This window comes from Pelmatolapia mariae, linkage group LG13 (genome assembly GCF_036321145.2).
Source record: "Pelmatolapia mariae isolate MD_Pm_ZW linkage group LG13, Pm_UMD_F_2, whole genome shotgun sequence".
Taxonomy (NCBI): Eukaryota; Metazoa; Chordata; class Actinopteri; order Cichliformes; family Cichlidae; genus Pelmatolapia; species Pelmatolapia mariae.
The window spans coordinates 36,219,304-36,245,860 of NC_086238.1; the positions used below are offsets into that span (position 1 = coordinate 36,219,304).

At 42.3% G+C, this 26,557-nt stretch overlaps 1 protein-coding gene across 2 annotated transcripts; it reads right to left on the reverse strand.

The window, feature by feature from the left end:
• Positions 1–13,919: 13,919 nt before the first annotated feature.
• On the reverse strand, positions 13,920–26,110 carry LOC134640265 (E3 ubiquitin-protein ligase RNF166). 2 transcript variants are annotated; one of them, XM_063491939.1, is made up of 6 exons: positions 25,584–26,110; positions 21,835–21,991; positions 21,372–21,484; positions 17,724–17,838; positions 16,963–17,070; positions 13,920–15,296 (listed from the first exon to the last, which is right to left on the reverse strand). In XM_063491939.1, exons 1-6 carry the CDS (start codon positions 25,763–25,765, stop codon positions 15,231–15,233), a joined length of 741 nt encoding a protein of 246 aa, XP_063348009.1. In that variant the 5' UTR covers positions 25,766–26,110; the 3' UTR covers positions 13,920–15,230. The 2 variants fall into 2 exon arrangements, with proteins under 2 accessions (XP_063348009.1, XP_063348010.1); XM_063491940.1 differs by lacking the exon at positions 25,584–26,110 and adding an exon at positions 25,452–25,565.
• Between the last annotated feature and the right edge of the window lie 447 nt (positions 26,111–26,557).

Here is a 26,557-nt window from a genome sequence, read left to right on the forward strand (position 1 = left end):
TCCTATGGCTGTGAATACGTATGCACCATCAAGAAGGAAAGCAAGCTTGCAGCAGTGCACTGGACTTTTTTATGTGACATGAAATCTTATTTTTCTTAATGTAACACAGTCTCCTGTAACAGTGCCAAACAGTCTCTTTATTTTTCTACTGTGAGGAGAACATATCGGCCAGTGTCACTGACTCTGATATACTGACATCAGGAGGCAGGATGCTTTCTCATTTTCAAATGTACAAGGTTACGTCTGTGATGACTACATTCTAAGATCATATGACACAAAACCATTTTTGGCCATGTTCACCACACAGTTCTGTATTTTTCTTCTCTTTAATTTCGAGTTATTCCATGTGAATAATTTAATAAGTCCATTCACAGGATGTACACCCAAAATGTACTGCAAAAACTAAACCACAACACAAAGATGTAACCAGGTAATCTCAAAATGTAACGACTTTATTTTGATCCTGAGAACACAAATAAAGGTTTACACTGTAAAAATGTACTGCAGTGAAAGGAAAAGGATGTAAATTATGTTTACTCAATATAGTAAATATACTTGCATATACATATAAGTAGGAGAACTCTAAACTGCTTAAGGACAAGGATGTATACATAAAGTGCAAAACGTACAGCGGGTATATCCAGACCCGGCTCACAGGAAGCTGTAACAGCAGTTTGTCTCCTGTTGCTCCTGCTTTTCTTTTAATTTGGTGTTGAGTCATAAACGAATCATCGTCCTGCATCTGCACCCTTCATCAGTGTGACTTTGACTGCAATCACACCTGCAGTGTCACATTAAACGTTCCCATTTTATCCTTCTCACCTGACTACTGTACATTGTTGCTCTGTCCATTAAGGGCCATTCTGTTTCATTTAAAGAGCAAATATTGGGCACATATGGAAACGTATGCTCTAAAACTACCTCTTTCTATGTTTTTATGTCTCATACATGTAACTGCAAAAGCACAAAATTTAATATGAGTATTTTGTGAAGTATTTTACTTCACAAAATACTTCAATATGGCATCACCAGGTTTTCACCCAGCAAGAATCAGATATTGTATTTAAACTTTGGGCTTCAGGATTTATATCATACAAACTCTGGTGTCATGTTTCTTGAAGAACTGAATCATAAATGTGATGCAAATATAAAAATGTCTTTTTCTGGGAAGTTTCTTATAAAACATTTAACATGATAAACTTAAACCCTGAGAAACAGCCAATGAAATGACGGCAAAGAGCCTCAGATCTGTTTACATCCTCTTCACATTTCAGTCAAAATGTATGAAAAACTGAAATCAGCATTTGTTTGGCTCATATTTAGGCCATAAATGCACAGCCCGAATTAATATCCCATAACAATTAGAGTGCAAACACATGTAGCTCCTGACAAAAGCACGGAGGCTAAGAGAGCACCAAACTAAACGTTCTGGGGTCAGAATGAGGTGTAAGAAGATTGTTTCTAAAGCCTCGTTAGACTTACAGCTAACATCACTCAACCTGCATTACTGTCTTTGAAATGCCAAAACTGTAACAGCAATGTTTTGTTCATTTAAAAAAAACCACATCACAGATCAAACGTTATGTAGTGAAGAAATGAGAACAGATAATATATGATACGTAAAAACAGAAAAACAAACAAAATTCAGAAACTTGGGGAATCCTTTATGAGCTGTGTGAAAAACACTGATGTGCCAGACTGTCACGATGATAGCTGTAGTAAAGATGCTTTCTTTTGTCGTTGTCTTTCTGTAAAACTGACATGTGACTGTAAGTAATGTGTACAGTGAGATGCATGCCAATCCATATCTTTGTTTTGCTGCTTTTTTGCTTATATTTGGCAAAAGAATAAAAACATGAAAATTGCCTGTTTGTGCTGTTTTTGTGTGTGGCAGACAAACCAAATCCTTATCAGCTGTATGGAAATGTATGTTTGAATGTATAAATGTGTGCACATGTTATCAAGACAGTATAGAGGAAGTGCTGAGCTCACGCTGCCAGCAGACTGCTGTACTCAGTGTCGATCACTAACAAAACCATCTAAATGTCAAACTTTAAACCTTGTGGTTTTTAGTGTAATAGATAGAAATAGGCTCTTGTACGGCTGTGTGTGTCTGTTTATCTTGTGAGCGTGCCTTGTAAGCAGATGAGTGGGTGTGTCTTGTACGTTGGTGTTTTGGGCGGGTCCTGTACTGTGTGTCTGTGCCTCCTAGGTGTGCGTTGTGGGCGGGTCTTGTACAGCTCTGTATGTTAATGTGTCTTTTGGGCGTGCCTTGTAGGCGGGGCTTCTGTGTGCCTTGTGGGCGGGTGTTATACAGCTGTATGCGTTTGGTCATTACAGATGTCTTATTCCCCAAAGTACCCAGACTGTTGCTTATAGTTTTATATTCTGTGTTGGGTTTCATCACACGCTCTTCTAAGATTTTCTGACACCAGCAGCACAGACACTTCTTGTCCTAATGTAGCTAACACCAGCTCTGCCCTACACGGCTAGTACACCTCAGAGCATCTGTTGGTTGCCCAATAGAAAGCCTCCATTTTGATGTAAAATAGGTCTAAATATTCCCAACTGATCATTCAGGTTAATCTTCAGTACTAACAGATCCTGTTCTGCCTTCACACAGGCTGTTAAAGTGGGCAGAAAGAGGACAGCTCCCTATTCCACAGTTTGCCAGTAATACAAGACCCGACCACAGCATTTAGCTGCCTGTTATTAGGCTGTAATATTAGAACAGATTCAGTTCATGTGAGCAATTTCAAAGATTGTTGCTAGGCACCTCAAAATCAAAAGATGACAACTATAACAGGAAGTAAAGTGTGATGTTTGTTCATGGACAAACTGGTAATTCCAAGCATTCAGTGCCATTTGAGTCCTCATGACAGAACCGAGTATATTTTGTATAAAAGTGGGCCATTGCTCATGTCTAAAAGCTCGTCCCACACTATTCCCCCTACAACGTAATCATATGTATCCAAAATGATTTACTTTTACAACAATCACTGATTTTTTAGTACAAGTAAAGTTAATAAGCCATGTTCCCAATCATCTTTGTTCAAATCCTTTGGCAAGAAATGTCTCGTCATGACTTTAATCATTTTATTAAAAAGATTGATCGTTTTAAATAAAATTTCTAAAATGAATATGAAACTTTTCCAACCTTTAGGGGAATATAACTTCATTGAACATTAAGGATGACTGGGGCATAAAGTCTCTAATGAATGTAAATAAAACCTTTGCTCCGTCTGCGTGTACACGTTGATCAGGTGACTCTGAACCTTCGTTGTGCTCTTCTGTTTTCTGTCTTGTAGTTTAACGTCTGTACGCTTCGTTCTGGTAGAGATCTCTTCTTGTTAGCAGGACGTTCTTCCCTCTCACTGTTGCCTCTCCCTCTCTCTAGTATCCTACAGCATTCATTTATCAACAGTCTTCTGTAATTAAGGGCTGCAGTATTCATCTTACAATGTAAATCACACTGGAAAAACTACGGTTATGAAGTGAATTTTATTCAAATCAAACAGTGTGTGCCACATTCACCCATGTCCAAACTTGACATGACAAATACGTTAAAATCTCAAACTAAAATAAACTGTGAGACAATGAGTTGATACTGTTACGAAAATATAAACTAATCCTGATGCAGATGTTCCTCTGGATCCAGATATCATTTCATACATGGTGCTGTTACAATAACAAAATAAAAACAAACGCATAAATAATTAAAAATACATTTAAAAAAAGATTTCACTTATTTTTTATTTTGAAAAACAAACGGCATTTGATGCTCCAAACAAACTAACTTTATTGTTTACGTTTATTGTTCATGAATGTAACATACATGATACAATGTAACATGACAGCCTGGTATTTAGAATGATGTGACATCTTAAAATGAAACCGATGTGCGTCAATAACGTAACATCGAAAATAATTCTGTGTTTTTTTAGGTTATGGTCAAACATAATATGACAATACTAAAATCTTAATGAGGCAAACACAAATGAACTAAAAAATAAAATACAATAAAGTAAATGTGAAATCTACACAACAACAAAATGAATTTAAACAGCATCCTGAAAAATAAACCATTATTAGATGACGTTAAATGGTTCAGTGGAAAAGTGTGAAGCTATCATGAAACAAAAAACAAACACAACCCAGTGGCTAGCAGATATGCAGCTCAGTCATTATCCTCATCATACATAATAAAACAGCACCACAAACACATTTTGAGTAACAAATGTGACCCAGTAGCTTTAACATAACCTTGCTAAAAGACAAAGATGCAGGTAAACAAAGAAAACCTTCTTGGCCAAGGAAAAAAATCCAAACATACAAAGAAAAATAGAAACAGACGGGAAAGTGAAGCTAAGTATATCTGTGTAGCTTAAGTTGCAACAGGTGCTTCATGCTAACATTTCCAACTATCCCAAATTAAGCTGCAACACCTACCTCAACAGGAAGCGTGTATGACTTTTCATATCTGTTATAATTAATCTGTTAACAGCTTGGTTTGATTTTTATCACTTAATTCTTAGTAGCATCTCTCCATGCTGATAGTTTTGGTGTATTTTGTCCTGATTTGCAGATCTTCAGAACATTCCCTCAACTCTGCCCCCCCTCACCATATCAGACAGCCCGGTGTCGACTGTGGAGATCTTCAAGTTCCTGGGTACCACCATCTCCCAGGACCTGAAGTGGGAGACCAACATCAACTCCATCCTCACAAAGACCCAGCTGAGGATGTACTTCCTGAGACAACTGGGGAAGTACAGTCTTCCACAGGAGCTGCTGATCCAGTTCTACCCTGCAGTCATTGAGTCTGTCCTGTGCAGCCTGGTATGGTGCAGCCACTAAACAGGACAGGAGCAGACTGCAGCGGACTGTACGGGCAGCAGAGAAGATCATCGGCACCCCCCCTGCCCTCCATCCTGCACCTGTACCGCTCAAGAACCAGGAAACGTGCAGGGAAAATCATCACAGACCCCTCACACCCTGGACACAGACTCTTTGACCTGCTGCCGTCTGGCAGACGGTACAGAAGCCTGCAGACCAGGACCCCCCGACACAGGAACAGTTTCTCTCCCCTCACCATCTCCCTCCTAAACAGCTGACCTGTCACACTGCTCCCACTGCCAGACTGCAACTGCACCTAATGCACATTCTGTAGTATTCATTGTGTTGTTTACATATTGTTGTGATTTACATTGCTGTGATTGAGAGCCAAATTCCTTGTATGTGTCTGCGCATATACATGGCCAATAAACGCGATTCTGATTACAGAGGAAAAAAATCCCATGCATTGATCTCCAGTGTATTAAAACCGGTAGCTTTAACATAACAATTATCTGCAGACTGATAACACTAGACAAGAGTTACTTTAGCTTATTATGTTGGAGTTTGATCTCATTTTCTGGTGACTGAATGCAGATCTGATAATAATGAGGAACAATGGAGACCGTGCCTGCAGGAGCAGCTGTTAATGGAGAACTGGCAGCGAGCACATGGATTTAACATTTATTGAATTTTCTTTATTCCTTATTATTTGAATAGTGTGGAACATGTGTACACTGTGCTTACAAACCTTAATCAGTACAGTTTACAATAACTAAACAATATTTTGTATCAGATTCTAAATTTCTCTGCAGTTCCAGCAAAGTTCCAACATCATCACATGCTCAACCAGTGATTATACTGGAAGTACTCACATCTTGCTGGTTGGCTCCTCAGTAAAACATGGGGTGGACAAAATGCTCATTTCTTAACATTATAGAGGATGTTAATTAAAAAGCTCACTGATGTTGGTGGGGAGTGAAGGCCGGGCCGTGTGGTCCCATCCAATGAAATTGTCAAAAAGGTTCACGCTGGGTTTGATAGAAAGATGTTAAAATGCACAGCGCATCCCAGTTTGTTGTGTATAATGGCTGCATAGCTGCAGAGCAGCCCGTGCTGACCCCTGTCTGTTGCTTAAATCACCAATAATGAGCACATGAGCATCAGAACTAGACCGTGGAACAATGGGAAGTGTCCCGGTCTGATGAATGATCTGGCAGGGTGCTTGTGCATGACTTCCCTGGGGAATACCAGGCACCAGGATGCCCTATGGGAAAAAGGCAAGCCGGCAGAGCCAGTGCCAGTTTGCTACTGGGAAACCTTGGGTTCTGTCCATGAGGATGTTATTCTGACACATACCATGTACCTGAGCACTGTTGCAGACTGGGTCACGGTTTCAGGACAGGTGGCAGGCTCGGTACTGAGGCGTCTATCCTTCATTCACCAATTTGTTGTGTTTGTATCAAACACCGGAGACGATGGCTCCTTTATCAGAACTTTATTTTAAGCAAAACTGCTCACATCTCACTCTTACAGTTCTTTCTTTTTCTCCACTGTGATAGACGCACATAAAACTAAAAATACACACCATTATCGGAGGATAAGGTTCACTGCTCACCAAAACCACAGATTAAACTGATAAACGGTGAAGGACGAGTCAGGTTTGGGGTTCCCTCGGACTTTAGACCCCACGCAGTCACTCGGTGAACGATTAAATCAAAACTGTATCGAGCAAATTGAGAAAATCAGAGCAGCAGACATGACCTGAGGCTCGAGTGAGGCTGTGACAATGTGCTAAAGAGCATGAGGAGAAGAAACAGAAAATGCTGCGATGTGTCCTAAAGGGACCCATCGAGCACGAAACCCTTTCAGTTGGTTTGTCTGTAACTGTGATTTTGATCAAGATGAGAACTATTAATACCAACACTTCACCGAGTTCTTCTGATTCCTCAGAGGCCTCCGATGGCAGACAAAGCACTGCTCATAGACCATTTAACACTTTATTTCTCTTTCACATTACTTCTAGCAGGGAGATGCGTCCTGCGTTGCCGCGGATCTCAAAATGGTGACGGGCACCTGAGAGTTTTATTACCGGGCACCCTATTCTAGTCTAAACAACAGCATTTCAGTAAGTTTCCACTGCAAGATGCTTCCCTCTTATCTCCTGCTCTACAGGCAAACATGGGCGAGAGTCTACGACTGAAGGACACCTATTCTAATGCCTTTATTATTCAGGGCTGTGTCCACTTAACACTACTTCTATATGATTATGTGGCAGTTTGGATTAATATGAGATTAATATAAGGCACAGTAATAAAGCACTTCAGGTAAGATCATTCCAACAGAACACAATCAAGAATAAATGGAGTAATAATGAAGAGATCCTGGCATTTTAAAGGCTTCACAGATGGTTTCTTACTATATTAGCTAATAACATAAAAAATACCGTGTTGTATTTGAATGATCCTTACTTTGAAGACACCATCATAACAGTTTGTTGTTTCTTTGACTGTTCACTTGGTGTTGGATGTATAAATGATGCCCACAAAAAGTAAATGTTTGATATATTCACAGCTGTTCGTTTCATTTAAGGTGAAAACAACAATAATCCTCATCTATGCTAACACAATATTCACGTGTCATGCTCACATTTCCACTGGACCCATGTAACTTTTGAACTACGACCCACAGTAACAGGTTCAGTTTCTGCAGTGCATAGATGGTCAAAGCTTCTGGGTTTGACTACGTAAAGAATGCAGCTATCCTGGTATGGAAACAGCTGTGTCAAGGATAAAAAAAGCTCTTCAGAGAGTGATCCGTATGGCAGAACGCTGCTGCAGGACTGCTCTCCCGTCCCTACAGGACATTTACGTCAGGAGATGCTGGACTAGAGCAACTCAGATTTTGAAGGACCCGTCCCATCCCAGCAACGAACTGTTCCAGCTTCTGAAATCAGGCAGAAGGTTCTCCACCATCCGAACAAGAACAGAGAGGCTCAAGAGGAGTTTTTATCCTCAGGCCATTCGTGTGTTGAATCAGCCCCCCCCCATCATCCTTAAGTGACTGAGACAGGACTCGTTACCTCATCCTCATATCATCCTGATCCTTCTGGCCTCGCTACAGCACAAGACACTTTAACACCCTCCTCACACAGTGTACACAAGCTGTAAATTTCCAGATTGTTTTATTTTATTTTATTTCTATTTCTATAATGTACATAACTCACCCACTTGCTGCACATAATGTCCTCCTTGTATATACTCATTCACTGTATATAAAGTTCTGTCTGTCTCTCTTTTTTCTTTGCACAGTGGAGGAGCGTATCAGGTCACGTTTCACTGCGTGTTACACCTGTATAACCATGCACAGGACAAATAAAGAATCTTGAATCTTGAATTAGCCTAAACCTGCATTCTTTACGATGGCCAGCAGGGGGAGACTCCACTGCTGCACACAGGCGTATGGTTGCAAAGATCACTGATCTTTCCTGACGAGCTCATGAGCTGAAGAATTCAGAGCTCACGTTTCTGTCAGAAAGGAAAATAAAAAGTATGCTAATGTGGCTAACACTTATCACAAGTTGTTAGCTCATAAATTTAGTCTGTGCTGTCATACATTTGATTTCAGAAAGCTTGTGACAGTAAACCGCTCTGCATCCCCAGAGGCTGCGTCCGTCTTCTACATCATTTTCTTTTATTAGAAAGGGACAGCCTTTTAACTACATTCATTTACTCTCCATATATTCACAGTCAGTGTTTCTTTGCTGAGGCAGGCGAGTGGTGCTCACTGCATAGCCAAACGTCTCTGTGCTCAGTGTTAGGGTCGGACTGGACAGCCCAGAAAATGAAGCCTGTGTTAGCTTGAACTAACCTGAAAGTGCTGGTACAGACAGTGAAACGTGCAGTGTCAGGAGAATCCTTTGAAAATAATCTGAACATCCTTTTATAAGACAGTTTTCATGCACCTCTGTGTTTGCATTAAACATTCAATTAATGCACTGTGAACCCTTTTACTATTATGACCTTTGTATTTAGACGTAGCAGCGTCTTATAGTCTAAATAAACTTTTCTGTTGCCCTTCATTTAGTTTCCATAGATGTGACACTGGAGCCTCTGTAATCTGTTACAATATTCAGTGCAACAGCACAAAACCAGGTATTCAAACCAGAGTACTCATATTTCAACTGAAGAGTTCAAAAAGCAGACTTGGTACTCAAACCGTGACAAAATAAAAATCTGAATATTCTTCAGAGGTAAAAATCAAGCAGCAAACAAACATAAATAACAAACACAAGACTGCAAATACACGAATGAACAAACAAACAAACTGTTCCTGAAGAGGCTGAAACCTGCTCACGTACAAACCAGTACTGGAAACATTTCATGTCTGCATTTTGAAAATGATCTCCAAAATCACCACCAACAAAAAAACTAATGTCAAATCTTTTTGTACCAAGTTGCACACATGTTCCTGACACATGACTAACAACAAGGTAAATATTTGTGTAACTCTAAATCCTAAATGATGGAGAGGTGACTGGCACCACACAGCATCTACACACAAACACTGTTCACATAGTCTGTTATCATCTGTTACCATCACAGCAAAGACACTCAGTGGTCCGACACACGTGATGCACAAACCCGCTTCATTGTCTAAACACACGTATTACACTTTAATCTCCAAGTTCAAACAATAATGTCAGATTTGGACTATAACACCTGTCTCTCTCCAACAGTTTGTATCTGATATGGTTTGACGTACAGAGGGCTGACATTTATATTTACAAGCAGCATAAAGTCTGTCCTGTAACAGGATCAGTAGACTGAAGGACGCTGTGCTTCCAAAGATCTTCTCATGTTTGCTGCTCTGCAGAAATCTGATCTAACATGTTGGAACAAAACATCCCAAACTGTGTGTTTCATCATCATCGAACTGTTCAATGAGCACTGTTAATGGTGATACTGTGATCCTGGAAAAGACCGATCCATTAAGTTACAAATGTTTTATTACAGGTTAAAGGTCATCACTCAGGACAGCTGTGTATGGATAAACTGTTGACAAACAGGCAAAAATAATGGAGTTTTTTCCCATTACATTAGAAGCCATTAAATCTTATCTCAGCGTGTTACTGAATGTATATTGTACCAGGCTCCCTGAACACTCCCAACATTGAAACACTGGGTGCAGGTACTTTGGGATGTACCACTCACCCAGGGAGTCCCACCTGGCTTCACAGCAGGACAACAACGACAATATTCCAGCAAACAGTTCCCAACCTGATCATCTAAAAGCAGGGGTCGCAGTCGTGCTGCGAGCAAGGAGCTGGACCTACACAGGATTCAGCAGACGGCTGTAAAGTCTATTTAATGGTCCGTTTCTCTGTAGATAATTTGAATAAACTGGGGTTGCTCTTTAAGTGGGACCACAAAAACATTAGAACCTTTTCTCTTTTTTAATGTGCTTACTGTTTTTATTTTACTCCAATGGGCCGACTGTTCAAATGTTCAGCTCAGTTTTCTCCAAACAAACCACAGTAATGTTACAGGTTCCCATAACTTCTAACAAAACACTCTTATCACAATCACATGGAAAATCAGAAAGAACAGGAAACAAGCGAATGATCGAAGTGTAAATGACCACGTGACCTTCTGTGGACAGTACCCTCTGACCTCCTCTACGTTCACCTGTGGGTCAAACAGGACTTCCACATGAATATATGCTGGAGAGGGACTGCCATCTATTGGTTAAACTAGGTCATTACAATATTGTTATTTGTGTCAATGGCAGCTCAACTTTGTCAATTCACCTCATTACCCAGCCAGGCTGCAGACACATGCCTGAGCCATGTCAGTGGTTTCAAACAGTTTCCAAAAGTAAATCATTTTGTCCTCGTCAGTCTCAGCAGATCATCATAAAAACATTTCTCATGGTAAGAGTTGAAACACAGACAGCAGTAAAGTGGAAGGTCCACTGTTATCCAGGCTGAATGTTTCCAACCACCATCAGTCAGACGAGTGCAAATATTCACTGGGTTAAATAAAAGGAGCCATCAAAGGTGAACATGTGATCATAATGTTAAACTGTGATGGTCTCTGCAGCTCGCTCCTCTTATCTGCAGCGAAGCCTTCACTGAAATGGATGAGCTACAAATATAGCTCGACAAATATTCCAGCTTACAATATTTTAGCACATATGTGATAATAATTCTCACAAGGCGCACATGTCAGGCACACACACATTATGAAATCATACAAACGTATGGCAGTCTCCCATCGTGCGTTATGTTTTTGAACATTTCATCTCGCCTCCACTTTCTGTAACAGTCTTTACTCAGGTGTTAGTCTGTCATCAGTCAGCAAATGCAGCTGGTCCAAAACGCCGCAGGAGAGCGTGACCACGTATCTCCCACACTGGCATCATTACACTGGCTGCCAGTTAGTTTTCAAATTCATTTTAAGATTTTATTATTTGTTTTTAAGGCGTTGCACGGGTTAGCACCCTCACACCTTTCTGATCTTTTAAATTGATACAAGATCACTGAGGTCTGCGGATCAAATGCTCCTGGCTGCTGAGGTCCAGATTAAAGCACAGAGGAGATCGAGCCTTTGCTCTGACTGCTCCTGGAACAATCAGGACCTCCCCAACACGGGACACTTTCAAACCCGTCTGAAAACACACTTTTATTCCTTGGCTTTTAAATCAGAATGAGTTTGTATTACTTTATCTTATTCTCACTCAAATCTTCTAATTTTATGATTCTTTTTCTTAACTTTTAGGAAGTCTCAAGAAGTCTCATCTCTTTTGAATACAAGCGCGCTCATCCACACGGTGTCCACGTGGGTGTCCACACGGGCGTCCACACGGGCGTCCACACGGGTGTTCACTGTTCATAGACACAAACTACACCTGTCTTGGCTGCTGCCTCAAAGCGCACTGTGCGCTGTCGGTGCAGTGTGCTGCACAACAACATTCAATATTTAGTATTTACTGTAATGTACACTTAGCTGGATTAATACGATGGTCATGTGTTTATCATGTTGTTCTCTTTTTTTCTCTAAACAGGTGATCCCTTTCTCACTGTCCCTCTTCCCCTGTTTTTCTTTCCCTCCCTCTCTTTCTCCCAGCCATGTCTGTCCCGTCTGTAACAGCTGAAAATCAAATCAAATAAATAACAACCACAAAGGTCGATGAAATGGACCAATACGGCGAGGCCGTGATGATCCACTTGGTAAAGTAAATCCACTGGGTATCTTTGTTGACCTTCAGACATCAATTCTGACGCCTAAAGAACCAAACGGGACAAAAAACACTTTTATCACGTCTCCCTGTGTTGATCTTAATTGTGCAGCACCTTTGTCAACATTCGTTGTTTTAAATGTGCTATAAAAATACATTTGACTTTGACTATGATGGCAGAGCTTACAGCAGAATACGTGTGTAATATTTAACAGATGTCTGATCTGTTCCAGCGACTCATCACAGAACTTTGGTTTTTGCTGCTGTTACAGGGACAAAGTGCCTGAAACCCTGGAGAGAAACACTTGTGAAGTAAAAACATCTGTTTGTGCATCCATCAATGCAGCCTCTTCTGCTAATTCAACTCACACTTGTTGCCAGATAGTGTGAGAAATGAAGAAGATTCATCAAACTGCAAAGAATTTTGGAAGGCCACCAGAGTCAGGACATGCAGATAAATCGGTATTTAAAGGAAAAAGCTGAAAACCGTCTAATAAACAGGCTGCAGAAAACCTTCCTAGCTGTGTGTTGGTGCAACCAAACAAAATTTGAAATCACAGACAGTGTATCCTCTGGTGCACCGTGCATGCAAGACTTATAAAAGCACCATTAATCCTGAATGGAGGTTTTGCAGCAACATGTGCTGGACTGCTGTCATCTTTTTCAGGTCATTTCAGCAAGACACCAGCCCACAGTCCAACAACACAGCTCTGCATAGCCAGGCCTCCTGGTTAAAAGCCAGGTTACAGAGCAGCGGTGGATAACTCGGCCTTTCAGCTTCACGTGGAAACAGGAAACACCTGCACACGCGTGTGCTCCAGTCAGAAACACTGTCAGAGGAACATGCAATAGACAGTGTTGGGAAGGTTACTTTTAAAATGTATTCCATTACAGAATACTGAATACATGCCCCAAAATGTATTCTGTAACGTATTCCGTTACGTTACTCAATGAGAGTAACGTATTCTGAATACTTTGGATTACTTAATATATTATCATGTTGTTTACAACTACATGAATGTACTATTGCTGTGATTTATTACTGTTACTGAAGGTCCGCGGCTCCGAACCGTAGTAAAGGGACCTCTGACTAATACGGCGGGTTCCGTGTCGGGCTCGTAGCTGAAAACTAGCTTTACTTTGTTGTCTGGGTCAAGTTTGTTGCGAGAGACAGAGAGAGGCGTTGAAAGGCTGCTCCAACGGAACTAATTGTTTCCGGAGGAAAACACGAACACAGTGTACAGTCGAGTCTTAATAGCTTACTTACAGCTGGGCTCGTCAGGCACTCTTCTTGGCTGCAGTGGTTATTATTATATTTACATGCTTCCAGCTCCCGTTTTTGCTCCGTGACAGCTCGGACTTTTCCTTTCTCTCCCTCCCGCGCTCACAGACACATAACGGGTATGGTAGTCCATTCTCCCTGCAGCACGGACTACACTGCCCATGAGGCTACATTCTTTAGGGCTATGCCTGTAGCATTCTGCCTATTAGCTTAGCACAACAACAACAACAAAAAGGCGCTCTCTCACCCAGGAAACATACAGAGAGAGAGCGTCACCCTGTAACCATGGCAACCGTAACGCTGTCGCCTGGAACAACAGAGCGTAGCTGTCAAACAAACCCAAACAGTCCTGACCCGCGACAATATGAAACAGGAAAGTACCGCCGTGTAATCCATTTATTTCAACAAAGTAACTGTATTCTGAATACCACCTTTTTAAACGGTAACTGTAACGGAATACAGTTACTCATATTTTGTATTCTAAATACGTAACGGCGGTACATGTATTCCGTTACTCCCCAACACTGGCAATAGAGGAAAGTACAAAGAAGGCAATGTTGTAAAAACCTTGTGAATTATTATTTTTATTTAGTGTGCTCCCAGGAGGAATATGTTTATTCTGAAAATCCTCCAGCACGTTCAAACGCAGATACATCTTAAAATCTCGACATTCATGTCTGACATCGTCCAGCTGAGTCTGTGGATGTGGACATTACATCATGTGTCATTTTACTCACCGACGACTTTAAACTGAACATAACTCTGTTGTGTTCAGGTTGCTATGGTGACCTAATGACAGCCACGTTCAACAGTTCGTTGAAGCTCAGCATCGGCTGCTCACGACGCTCCTCTGCTCACAGGTCGGACCTGCTCAAAGACTTCATCAGCTGTCAAACTAAACCTGACAAAAGTGCAGCAGTCTGTCCAGGAAGCAACAGGAACATTGTGCTGCGGCTGTGTTACATGCAGAGGCGATGAAACACAGACGTGTCCAAAAGCTGCAGAAACACGTTGGCTGCATCAGGTTCAACAGAGCGGCCGTCAAACTCGCACCTTATAGAGCGCTTTTCTAAACTTGCCTCATTCACACAAACAAGCACTTTCCTTCTGTGTAAGTGCTTTCTCTCTGACACTGACACAGATGGATGCATCAGGGAGCAACGGGGGTTAGTCCCTTGCCCAAGGGTATTTGGCATGCAGACTGGAGCAGACGGGGATCGAACCACCAACCTTCCAGTTAGTGGGTGACCTGCTCTGCCAGGAGGGACACAGGGTGGCTGTGCTGAGCAGATAAGCAGCAGATCAGCACTCAGTGGCTTTCCAGCAGCTTACTACAGAATCGTGTCCAAGCAAAGGTTTGTTACCTGAACTCTGCAGGGTCTGTTCACTGGGCTGAGATCTAACCTGCAGCAGCAGCCAGTCAGAGGCCTGACCTTTCTGAGGGTTTGACATCAGCAGTATGTGTCATATTCACAGGTCCAGGAAGGCAGCCCTTCATGTGATCCTTATTGCAGCTGTGAAGTGAAGCTGACGATGGGCAGAGCACAAAGATGCAGACTGGAATTTATTTAAAAAACAAACATGTTTCAGGTTTTTGCTTAGATTGTTCAAAACAAACAAACAGGTTAATATAACTCATGTGAATACAGTCACTGGACCTGCTGAAAACTGTCCAGCTTTCTCTTAGATCACCAAATAAAGTAGTGACGAATGTTTCCAAACACATGTATGAACTGATCACCAGTCCACAGTCTGTGGTGGAGCTCCTGTACACACTGTATGAACCAGGCTAGCTCAGCTGTGTCTGCTGGGTGGATGATAGCTTCGACCTCCAAGAAGGAACATCAGAAGTGCTGAGGGGGCAGTGGTGTGAGCTCGGTCAGTTTTCAGTCAGTGATAGTGCCAAAGCTGCTTGCAGCGCTGCCTCTTCATCGATGCTGTAGTCCTGACCAAATACAGAAAGCACCTATTATTGTACCAATGTATCTGCCAGTCTACTAACAACCTTTTGTTCAGACGCTCTGTGATTCAGATCGTTGAACTGTCAGGATTTGTTTGGACCCAGATCTGAGCCTTACACTCTGAATTTCTCCAAAGACACATTTCTTCATTTTGTTTTCTTATAAATGATCATTTTTTACTTTTCTTTCAGTCAGAGTTTCTGTCCACCTGCACACACTCTGCAGCAACAGCTTCACTTCAATTTGATCACAAGGTGCCAATTCAGTTTATTAATATAGCCCCAAATCCAAACAGCAGTTGCCTCAGGGCGCTCTAGGTTCATCCACCGTACGGGGCCATGTACACATTAAGCCATGCTGTAAAGCACACTATGCTGATCATTAAGCCACTTGGCTTTAAAATCAGCATAGTGTGCTTTGGCAGCTCCGCCCTATAACTTGGTTTGTCACTTCATGACTGCACACTGTGGTTCCTGCATCCTTCCACTTTGCAATAACATGACTTACAGCTGATAGTGGGATACCTGTGGATGTGACTGAATGACCTGTTTACAGATCCATTCCTTCACAGATGCTTGTAAAAGCAGAATACGTGGCTACATGATTGCTTTGTGTGGAAATAGGACTAAAATGACCTGAATTCAAAAATGAATATGTGCAGCCCAATACTTTTATCCACAGAGTGCAGACTGTAGTAGGATGTCTCTACAAAGGTTGGCCTGAGTAAACTGCAGCGTTGGAGCTTTATGAATCTTTATGCATTCACACGGAGCCTTCAGATTATGATGGATGCAGATTCTGGGTCTTTGCATGGACGCATGGTACGCTTTAGTATTCTTGTATTTAACAACCTGCCAATAATCAATCTGTCACCAATTGATTTGGAATCATAAACTCGGATGTGATTGATGAGAGATGATGTTGTAGTATGTAAACTGAATGAGACATGATGAGGAGTATCTTCATGTGTTGAGCTGCAGCATATAAATGATTAGAATGATCCAATAATGTCTGAAATTCCTCAGAATATTCCTGAGAATACAATTTAAAGATCCGACCCTGGAAGGAGCAGAAACAGTATACTTCAGCTGATCTGATTATGTCATCATTATTATTTCATCTGGGGTTCAGCTTTATTAAAACATCCCGTGTTCAGAAACTCTACATTCCCCTTTCAGCCCTTTGTGACACAGTAAAGGTAAAAACCTTTGTATTATTAGCATATATCACTTAAAGAGTTCTTACAGGTGACTGTAGCCTTAAAAATGAACAGATCTGACCCAGTGAGTCACCAAGTGCACCGATTACAGAGTCTGAGCTGCGGCTCGTATTTGACCTGCGAGGCCACGCTGCCCACCACGCCTTCAGTGGAAGTGGGATCAACATTCAGACTGAAAGCAGTCAGAGCTGGGCGAGACATCCTGTACCTGGTCTGGTTAATATTATTACAGAATACTTCTAATTGGCTAAAAGCACGTTTCTGATAAAGTCGTTATATAGTTGAGGATAATGTAGTGAAACTAAATGTTTCCAAACTGCTCGCAAACACAGATCAGAATTTCTGTACTTGTGCGTTTGCACAAAGAATCTTTTCTTCGAAAAAATCAACAACATGTCATTTCTAAAGAACAATGGATCCTCTGGACTTACAACAAACGTGTCATATGAGAACTTGTGTCTGTGGAGAAGATGCTGAAGAAAGTTGGAGCTCTTATAACTGGGGTCTCCCCACGGCATGGCTGAGCACACTGGACACACCTGGAGGGACGAGCACACGGCCATTAAAGGACACACACATCACAGGTGCAGCAGGCAGATACATGACGGGAAGCTGTGGATATAAAACAACTAGATGAGAGTGTGTGTGGGCCTTCTCATAGAAACCCGTGCAAACTGGCATCTCTATATCAGGCTTTTCTGGTCTGACTGAGCTTCCAGCTTTTCTTTGGACTACAGGCCGTGTTTACTGGATCTGCTGCACAAACAAAGTTAGTTTAGCGCCTCTGCAAACAGAGAAACCTGCTTGGTGAGAAGCAGCAGCTCTTACTACTGCACCATCACGCTGTCTGCACAGGGCTGAGGCGAGGAGGGAATCCAGCTGAACAAAGGAGATGAGCCACACAACACTTGTTAACATGAAATTAGTGAGTGTTGTAGTCTGTACTGCTCCCCACCTTACAGCTGTTAATACCTCAGTGACCTCAGGAGCAGGAGCAGAACTGTAACTCCGAGGCAAAATGGAAAAGACATTTCCAAGATTTCCTAATGATTCCTGGAGACGTTTGTGCGGCTGTTTCACGGACAGATTAAAGGCAATTCTGTTTCTGACACCCAGAAATAATCTAGATGGTGCTGACGTTATCCTAACACAAACACAGTTTAACAGTCTGGTGTGGTCGTCGCTATCTCACCACTTTATTTGGGTCATTACGATGGTTTTCCATACAGTGCTTCACCAGTTCCTGCTGGTCCAGGTTTCTGGCCCCACAGAACGGACACACAAACGTTGACCGGTTTGGAATATTGCTGCATATAAAAGGACACAAACACACATAAATTATCACAAGGCTGGGCTGACACGTGTGCGTTTGTGTCACAGTGAAGCTGAACATGTACAGAATGTGTTTTGCTCAGTCCAGTCTCACACAGGCATCGATGCTGTTGGAAAATGTGTCGAACAAATTTGAACTTATATTTGGAAAATGTTTCCACACACATTCACAAACGTGATATTTACACAAATATACTGAGAGCTGCAAACTCACTCATACTACAGGTCTGTGATCACAGCCTCTCAAATCAGAAAGGCTCAGCTGTGGCTCACACATGTGCACTTCAATGTGTGACCAAACTGCACTTGTAGCTCCAGCAGGGAGGTGGGGGTGGTGGGGACACGGGCAGGAGACCAACAGGTGTCCCTGCTGTCCTCTGTCCACCACGCTGGATTGACAGACACAGAGCACCACGAGCCAGCGCACATGTTGCTGTGCAATGCTGCAGATGTCTGTACTGAGCTGACAGGTTTAGTGCTGCAGACACCAGCACTGCTAAATAAAATAAAGACACTATAACAGCAGGGAGATCTAACCAACAGAGCAGTGTGTCACACTCTGAGACACTGAATCACTCTGGTTATCATGTTCCACAGCACTGAGTTAACACAGGAAGTTGGTTTTGTGGAGAACGTGGCGTCTCTGAAGCACTTTGGGTCAACTTCAGTTGTGTTATTGGCGATAAATAAAACAGACGTGACACAAAAGTTCAGGTGCATGTTTGTTTTACATTTCCAAACCAAAACATGAATGACTGTAACACACACAGTGGGCTCTATACTGAACTCGGAGGCTAGAAGGAAAGTATTGATTTAATCTATTAGCGATACCAGGAGTGTCACTGATACTATCGACATTTGGATTGATCCGCCCACCTCTGACGGCTGTTACACACCGAATGTGCTGCAATAAAAAACATGAAACGATAAACTTTTCCAGATCCAGACTTGCTGTGTGATGTATATGTACAGTGAAGTGTAAAACTGCACTGTGAAGAGAATGAAGCGGACATGAAACGATGATAACGTGGTGCTGATACAAGAAAAGGAGGAAACTGAGAGTCTGGTCCTTCCAGCTGACACGAGCAGGCAGCAGCAGGGAGAATGTCACGGTCGAGCAGCTGAAGCTGAATGGTGGCCACGCTCGTCCATGTTTCAGGATGTTAGTGGGGCACTGAAATCGTTTCAGAGAGCTGACTGACCCGGAGCAGCAGCTAGCTGAGTGTCTCAGATAACACAGGATTCGTGCACACAGCTATTTACACTGCCAGTGTGCAGTATGAGTGTACTTGCCGCCAAATGCAGTGGTCTGATTGGTCACACTGGTTTCTTTGGATCTAAAAAATCCAAAATATCGAGCTTGGTTCTAAGAAGTGCCTCAAATCCATCCAGTGAAATGATGCGGTTGGTGTGAACGGCTGCATTGACATTAGGTGATTAAAGTCACTCGTGCACAGCTGTGCTGGAACACGAACTCTTCCCACCATGAAATTGTCCAAAATATCTTTGAATGCTGAATATTAAGTTTCACTGCACCGAGTCCAAAAACTGACTTCAGAATTATCAATAAAATTAGGATAAAATTTGGATTGCAAGTTTGCAGCTCAGAGTATATTTGTGTAAATATCCATCTACATATTTGTGAACATTTTTTCATGTTCACATTTTATTCTACAAGCTGACACACTTTGACCTTCACAGCCTACAAACACAACAGTGTGTCTCAACAACAGAACACAGAACATGTAATGTTTTCATAACAAAGTGAAATATTTCATTCATTTTATTTTTATTTTAATGCTTAAAGCACACCAGAATCAGAAATCCATCTCAAATCATCTGAATACTTCATTTCACACTATTCAGAGTAAGAGTACCATGTGTCTCTGACTTACAGCTGTCCATATGATGCTGACGGACACACCCCACAGACCTGCTGCTGAACACACTTCCTGTTCAGTTTCATTCACTTCAGCTTTATTTATATAGCAAATCACAGCAACAGTTAACTCAGGCGCTCTATCTAGTGAGGTAAAGACCCTACAATAATACAGAGTAAGACCCAACAGTCAGACCCTATGAGGACCTGGGAACAGTGGGAAGGAAAAACTCCCTTTTAACAGGAAGAAACCTCCGGCTGAACCAGGCTCGGGGAGGGGCGGGGCCATCTGGATGGGACTCAAAGGTCACAACAATCATGGCGGTGACAGAGACCTGCTGCTTGGTCTATGGTGTTTTGTCAGATCACAGTGTTGTGGTTTTGAAGCCATTTCTCTTGTTGCAGTTTTTATTTTTGTGAAGGACACACTCTCAGCACTCCTGCAGTGATGCCACTGTCCCGTACAGTCCACAGACGTCACATTTCTGATCACCTCGGATCACTTGGAACTAAGGCAGTGTTCAGGGTCAGGGCCTAAATACAATCTTTAATAAAAAGGAAAGTTTTAAGCTTAATTTTAAAAGTAGAGATGGTGTCTGCCTCCCAGATACAAAATAGGAGCTGGATCCACTGAAAATATGCTGAGAACCACAAGCAAGTCAGCACTCTGAAAGTGAAGCACAGTATGTGTGACAGTGATGGGGCCTAATTATTAAGACCCTGTATGTGAGGTTTAACAGGAGGTCAGAGCTCTCTCTTTCTAGTCCCTGTCAGTACTCTCACTCCTTCATCCTGCAGCTGGATGCCTCAAACAGAGGACACGGGGCCGCTCTGTCCCACAGGGTGAGGGGTCGAGTGCTCAGTGGTGTACATCAGCCAGAAGTTGTTAGATAGACACTCCAGATACAGCGAAGCTGAAAAAGAGTGTCTGGCAATCTAGTGGGTGGTGGACTCTCTGTGTTATTACCTCCTGGGACGCCCACTCACACTCTGTTTGGATCACAGCCTGTTCCACCTGCTGGTATCTGGATCTCTAGCTGTTTACATTCAAGGTGGCCCATAGATCAGGGCCACAGAGAGTCGTGGCTGATTTCCTCTCCTGGATGTAGCACCTGATTACAGTGCATAAACTTGCTGACCATGTTAGTACTGTGCTTGACCGACCAGCCCACTCAGCTGACCCGAACTCCACAGAGAATCTACGGTGTCTTATCTAAAGATCAGAAACACCTTCCCTAAAAGTACAAACTAGCTGAAAGGTAGCATCAGCGCAGCCGGGCCTCAGTGATCTCCACACTGCACCGATGCAACAACTCTACATGTAAAATCTGACCTTAGGAAACGTTTCATCATTTTGAAGTAATGGATCTCTGATTTTTACGAGTTATACTCAATAATCATCAAAAATACCACAAAGAAACATCACTAGATTAAAACACACACACACACACACACACATATATCTATGTGTCAGTTTGTGGTTCATGGGAGATTGAGTCTTCTCTACCTTTGCTACTTTTTCTCTGAAACTCATCTAAAAACACTGAGCTGAGCATGCATGCATGCATGCATGTATGCGTACATGCATGTATCAGCTGTGCTGCATGAACATGGTTGCAGTGTGAGTACCTTGGTATAGGTTGGGAGGTGGGCACCACAGGAACAAACTTGGGACAGTTGGCCATCTGCTCCTGCACCTTAGAACAGGAAGCAATGTGGGTCCTCATCTTTACTAGAGCCACCTGAAAGCATGCACACACCTGGGGTTATGACTGTATACTGTACATGTATGTAAAGAGTCACGGTGACACTGCATGGAGGGGGGGCGTTTAGTCTGCTCTTCACTTCTATTCATCTCACTCTGATTCTCAGACTGTCGTCCATTTTTATAGTGACTTTCATTTCAACCATTATCAGTTTTGACACGTTTATTTCCTTTTTCAGTTTCACACTTTAATTTGCACAAATGGTCAAAGACTAACACTATAAATAAAAAAGAAAAGATTTACATTCACAGTATGAATTGTGCAACAAATAATATTTGTAATAACACTATGGGGGTCTTTTATCTGTTAGAACAGTCATTATCTACCTTCTTGTTACAGCCCCTGCAGGGTGCTTTATATGAAGCCAGCTGCTTCTCCACACTGGAGGACCGCTCCACCTTCTTGGGATCGAAGGGCACACGACAGAGGGGGCAGAGAGGTGACGTCACCTGGAGACAGGGCTGCAGACACTCCCCACAAAACCTGGAAAAGCAAACAGCCGACAGCAAAGGTAACATCTTTACTCAGACCAGCAGAGCGCTGCTGGCTCCTCTACTGTCACTCTAGTTTAAATCCATCTTCAAAGGATTTCTTTCACAATTAGGCTGTTTTTAAGTTTCCTGGGTAATTACATAAAAGTCATATTTCTCTTATTCATCAATGCTTTGCAGTCTGACTAAAACAGAAAAAACATAAAGAAGTTCCATTTGCAGTTCATTCAAAGCTGTTGTCAAATATTTAGCTGAGCTCAGGTGGCAGTAAAACCCAGAGAAACCCAAAGGGAACCATCCAAATTTGTGGCACAAGCACTTAATGATCAGATGGGTGTTGCTATTCTTCTTGTTTGTTTATTCATTTTCCTTCATCCTTCCTGTACTTGACCAAGGACTGAACAAGTTAAACAAACCTGCACAGCACATTTAAAGAAGAAGCCAGGACAGAAGCAACAGCATCATGCTGCATACACCTGCACAGAGAGCACGCTAACAGTCAACAAGAGCCCAGACTGATGTTACAGCTGAGTGAGTGCAGACCCCAGCCCAGCACACACAACTTCAACAGATATCTATCAATTTAAATATACTTAAAAAAATCAAGATGGAGCCCTGTGTTTATGAGTTCTTATTTTATTTTTATTCTAATTGTCCTTCATAACTTTTGCACTGTCCACTTCCTGCTGTGACAAAACAAATTTCCCACGTGTGGGACTAATAAAGGTCATCTTATCTTATCTTATCTTATGAGCTCATGAACAATAGTTTACATAAAGGACCGCTGCTATAAACATCTGATTTAAAGATACAAGGTCTTAAATGATCAGGCCCCATCTTATCTTAATGACCTTGTAGTACCATATCACCCTATTAGAGCACTTCGCTCTCACACTGCAGGCTTTCTTGTTGTTCCTAGAGTATTTAAAAGTAGAATGGGAGGCAGAGCCTTCAGTTTTCAGGCCCCTCTTCTGTGGAACCAGCTTCCAGTTTGGATTCAGGAGACAGACACTATCTCTACTTTCAAGATTAGGCTTCAAACTTTCCTTTTTGCTAAAGCATATAGTTAGGGCTGGACCAGGTGACCCTGAATCCTCCCTTAGTTATGCTGCAATAGGTGTAGGCTGCTGGGGGATTCCCATGATGCACTGGGTGTTTCTTCTTCACTCACTATGTGTTAATAGACCTCTCTGCATTGAATCATACTTGTTATTAACCTCTGTCTCTCTTCCACAGCATGTCTTTATCCTGTTTTCCTTCTCTCACTCCAACCAATCACAGCAGATGGCCCCGCCCCTCCCTGAGCCTGGTTCTGCCGGAGGTTTCTTCCTGTTAAAAGGGAGTTTTTCCTTCCCACTGTCGCCAAAGTGCTTGCTCACAGGGGGTCATATGATTGTTGGGGTTTTCTCTGTATGTATTATTGTAGGGTCTACTGTACAATATAAAGCACCTCGAGGCGACTGTTGTTGTGATTTGCTGTATAAATAAAATTCAAATGACCTGAATTGAATGAATATGATGCTACACATTAAACAGAATACACAGTATTTAAAACGAGCTCAGTCTTAAACATATGAAGCACTAACATTCATTTATTTAACACGGGGACACACTGGGGCATATTTTTCTGCAGGATAATTATTTTTATTCTTCATAATAGAGTTTTTTGTGTACTGAGGTGTTTTTTTAACAGTGTTTCATAAATGAAAAGGAATGGTCTGTAAAATTCCTCCACTGCTTGTTATTTTCAGCTAATAATAAATGCTTGGTGAATGCTGAAAATCACGCCAGTAGTAACAGCACCCGGTTACATCAATCAGAGGTCACTAATATTAACATTAAATCAGTGTGCAACTAAACAGTTTGTCGTTTTCTCTGGTCTTTCCCAGTCAGAGCAGCAGGGACACGTTTAGCTCTCACTTCTAAAAATCTCTCCAACTTTATTAAAACCTCCAAAATGTGACAATCCAGAGTTGGGACCAGGAAGCAGAGCAGTCTGCCATCTTCTTTGTGTTGGATTACAGCGAGTAGATGCAGACTCACCCGGCCTGCAAACGCTCCACATCATAAAATTTGTGTTTGATTCAATTTAATGGATATTTAATATATTTTATTTAATGGAGGTATATAAACCAAACTACAGATATTTCACAGCCAGGACATCACAGAGTGTTAATGAGTCGACTATAATATGCTGCACAGTGTATAATATGGGAGGAGCATCCCTGAGTCACTGCAGTAGGACAGCAGCAGTAAATCAGTCCTGATGTAAACAGGAGTATATGATATTTATGCTGACACAACATAAATAAAATGAGCCTTGATTATGTGTTTCTGTGTCGCTACTGAAATGATTTCTATCTCAGCACACTAAAGAACTTTCATTTCTTTACCAGCCTCTTCAAGACTGTAAGAAACAGATTGTAAAACACCTTTACTGAGGTCAAGTGTGTCTCTAACACACTTTATTCAAAAATAGAAACAGAAATTATGACAACCAGATGCTGAAGATCTAAAATTATTCTTCAAAGCTGCAGAGAGTGATGCACATGATGGGACATCGTGCTGAAAGTTCAGCTTAGAAGGAGCGAAGAAAAGAAAGAAATCAACTTAATCAAAGAACTGAGACGCAGCAAATGTGACAGGAAGGAAAAGGATTCAGAGCACTGGATTTATCCAGAAAGCTCCCAAAAACTCCTAGAAACACTTGGCAGTGTCAACAGAACATCAGTACCAAATGAGCTGAAGGACCAAGTCAAGAAAAGAAATATTGTCGACCATTTTGAGATTAAAGTCAAAAATTTGACAAAAAAGTGTAAAAACGGACTTTTTAAAAGCAGACGATGGTTGTTGTTCACAGAGTGCGAGGGTGTAGCAGCTCTGTCTTAAACAACAACTGTAATCTCCACGTGTGGAACTCGTCAGTACATTTCAACCTTTTGAGACTTTGAAATCTGGATTAGTGAAATATTTATCAAATCTTGTCTTAAACTGACAGAATTTTGCCATCATTTTAAAAATAGAAACTACTGCCATTTAGGTCCTGCATGTTAAACCATTTTGTATGTATGTGGAGGGGAAGAGATGCAACACTGCACACTTCATCTGCTTTCAGCTGCTCTCTGCAGCAAGTAGCTGAACTGGTTTGAACCCAGTTCCTGGCACAACCCTGAGGATGAGGCCAAGACTGAACTCTAGGTCTTCTGCTTGTTAGGCTAACCAGTATACTGTGGGCCTACTAGTGTCGTTCATAGTTATAGTTTAATGTGACAGTCTTATTGTAAATGCGCTGGTTGTAGTGCTAAGAAGGATAAGCTAAAGTTTATAAACATTTTACTAATATCAGTCATTTGAAAGTGTGCGCGTGCGTGCACATCATTAAAGCAGCTCACTGATCGTCTGTGTTTGGGCTCAGTGCGGTCAGAGGATGCTGATGGACCACATAAACTTACTCAGTTCAGCTGCTGTAAAGACACACATGTGCTCTTCGACAGAAGACCACAGCTGGACATAAAAGTGACCATTCACGGTCATTTACGTCCACACACGACAGCAGAAAGCAGAAGAACAAGCGGCTACTTTACGTGTGAGCACAGCTGGCGATGCTGACGGGTTTGTGGTAGACCTCCAGGCAGATGGGACAGGAGAACTGGCTCTCGATGCTTTCCGCCGGGGCTGCCAGCGAACCCGGGCCGCCGCTGGGCTGCTGCTGCTGCTGGCGGAGCTGGGAGCTCGCCGACACAAAGCTCCTAAACATCGCCATCATGGAGCCGCAGACGACCTGAAATCGTCGACAACTGCTCGGTGCCCGAAAGAGGAAGCGGCCCAAGCACTCAGACAGCTGGTAGCTAGTGCTTCATGTCGTTATCGGGAGTTTGAACTAACGTTCTGCAAACATGATGGCTTTTGCTCGACACAAAATCCTCCACTAAGCACAGCATCACTTTCCCGTGGCTGTTAAAGACACGCCGAACAAGTAAACAGTGGGAGTGTTGTTGGCGAGGATGAGCTGAACAAACAATTCAAAGTAATCTACGAAATAAACGCGCAGACCCACGGAGAGCGCTTCGTGCCGCAGCCGCTCGCCGGTCCCGTGAGCTGCTTGCGAACAACGCCGCGGACGCTCGCGAAGCGGCCACAACAAACAGCCCTGTGCGCGCGAGGCTTTCTGGAACCTGGAGTTCTTCTTCTTCTTCTTTGGTGTTTATTGGCGGCTGGTCGGTGCATTACCCCCAACAACTGGTCTGGCATGTGGATCAGAGTCAGGTCCTATCATACAAATGCGTTTGTCTAAGATAAAGAAATATTCCCTGATAACTTCCTGAGTTATTTCTAAATAAATCAGTTAAATCTAGTTTCAGTTCGATTCTGTTTGGGTTTTGAATCCGTTGTCTTCCTTCTTCCCGACAGTGTCATATAACGAGCTGCATTGCCTCATCTCCTCCACAGTGCTCACGTTTTCCAATGTTTCCCTGAAATGAATAGTGTGCGCTTCAGCCCAGTGTGCCCAAATCTGAGACATGAAATCATTGTGTCTTCTCTCCTCCTCCCCCCGTCT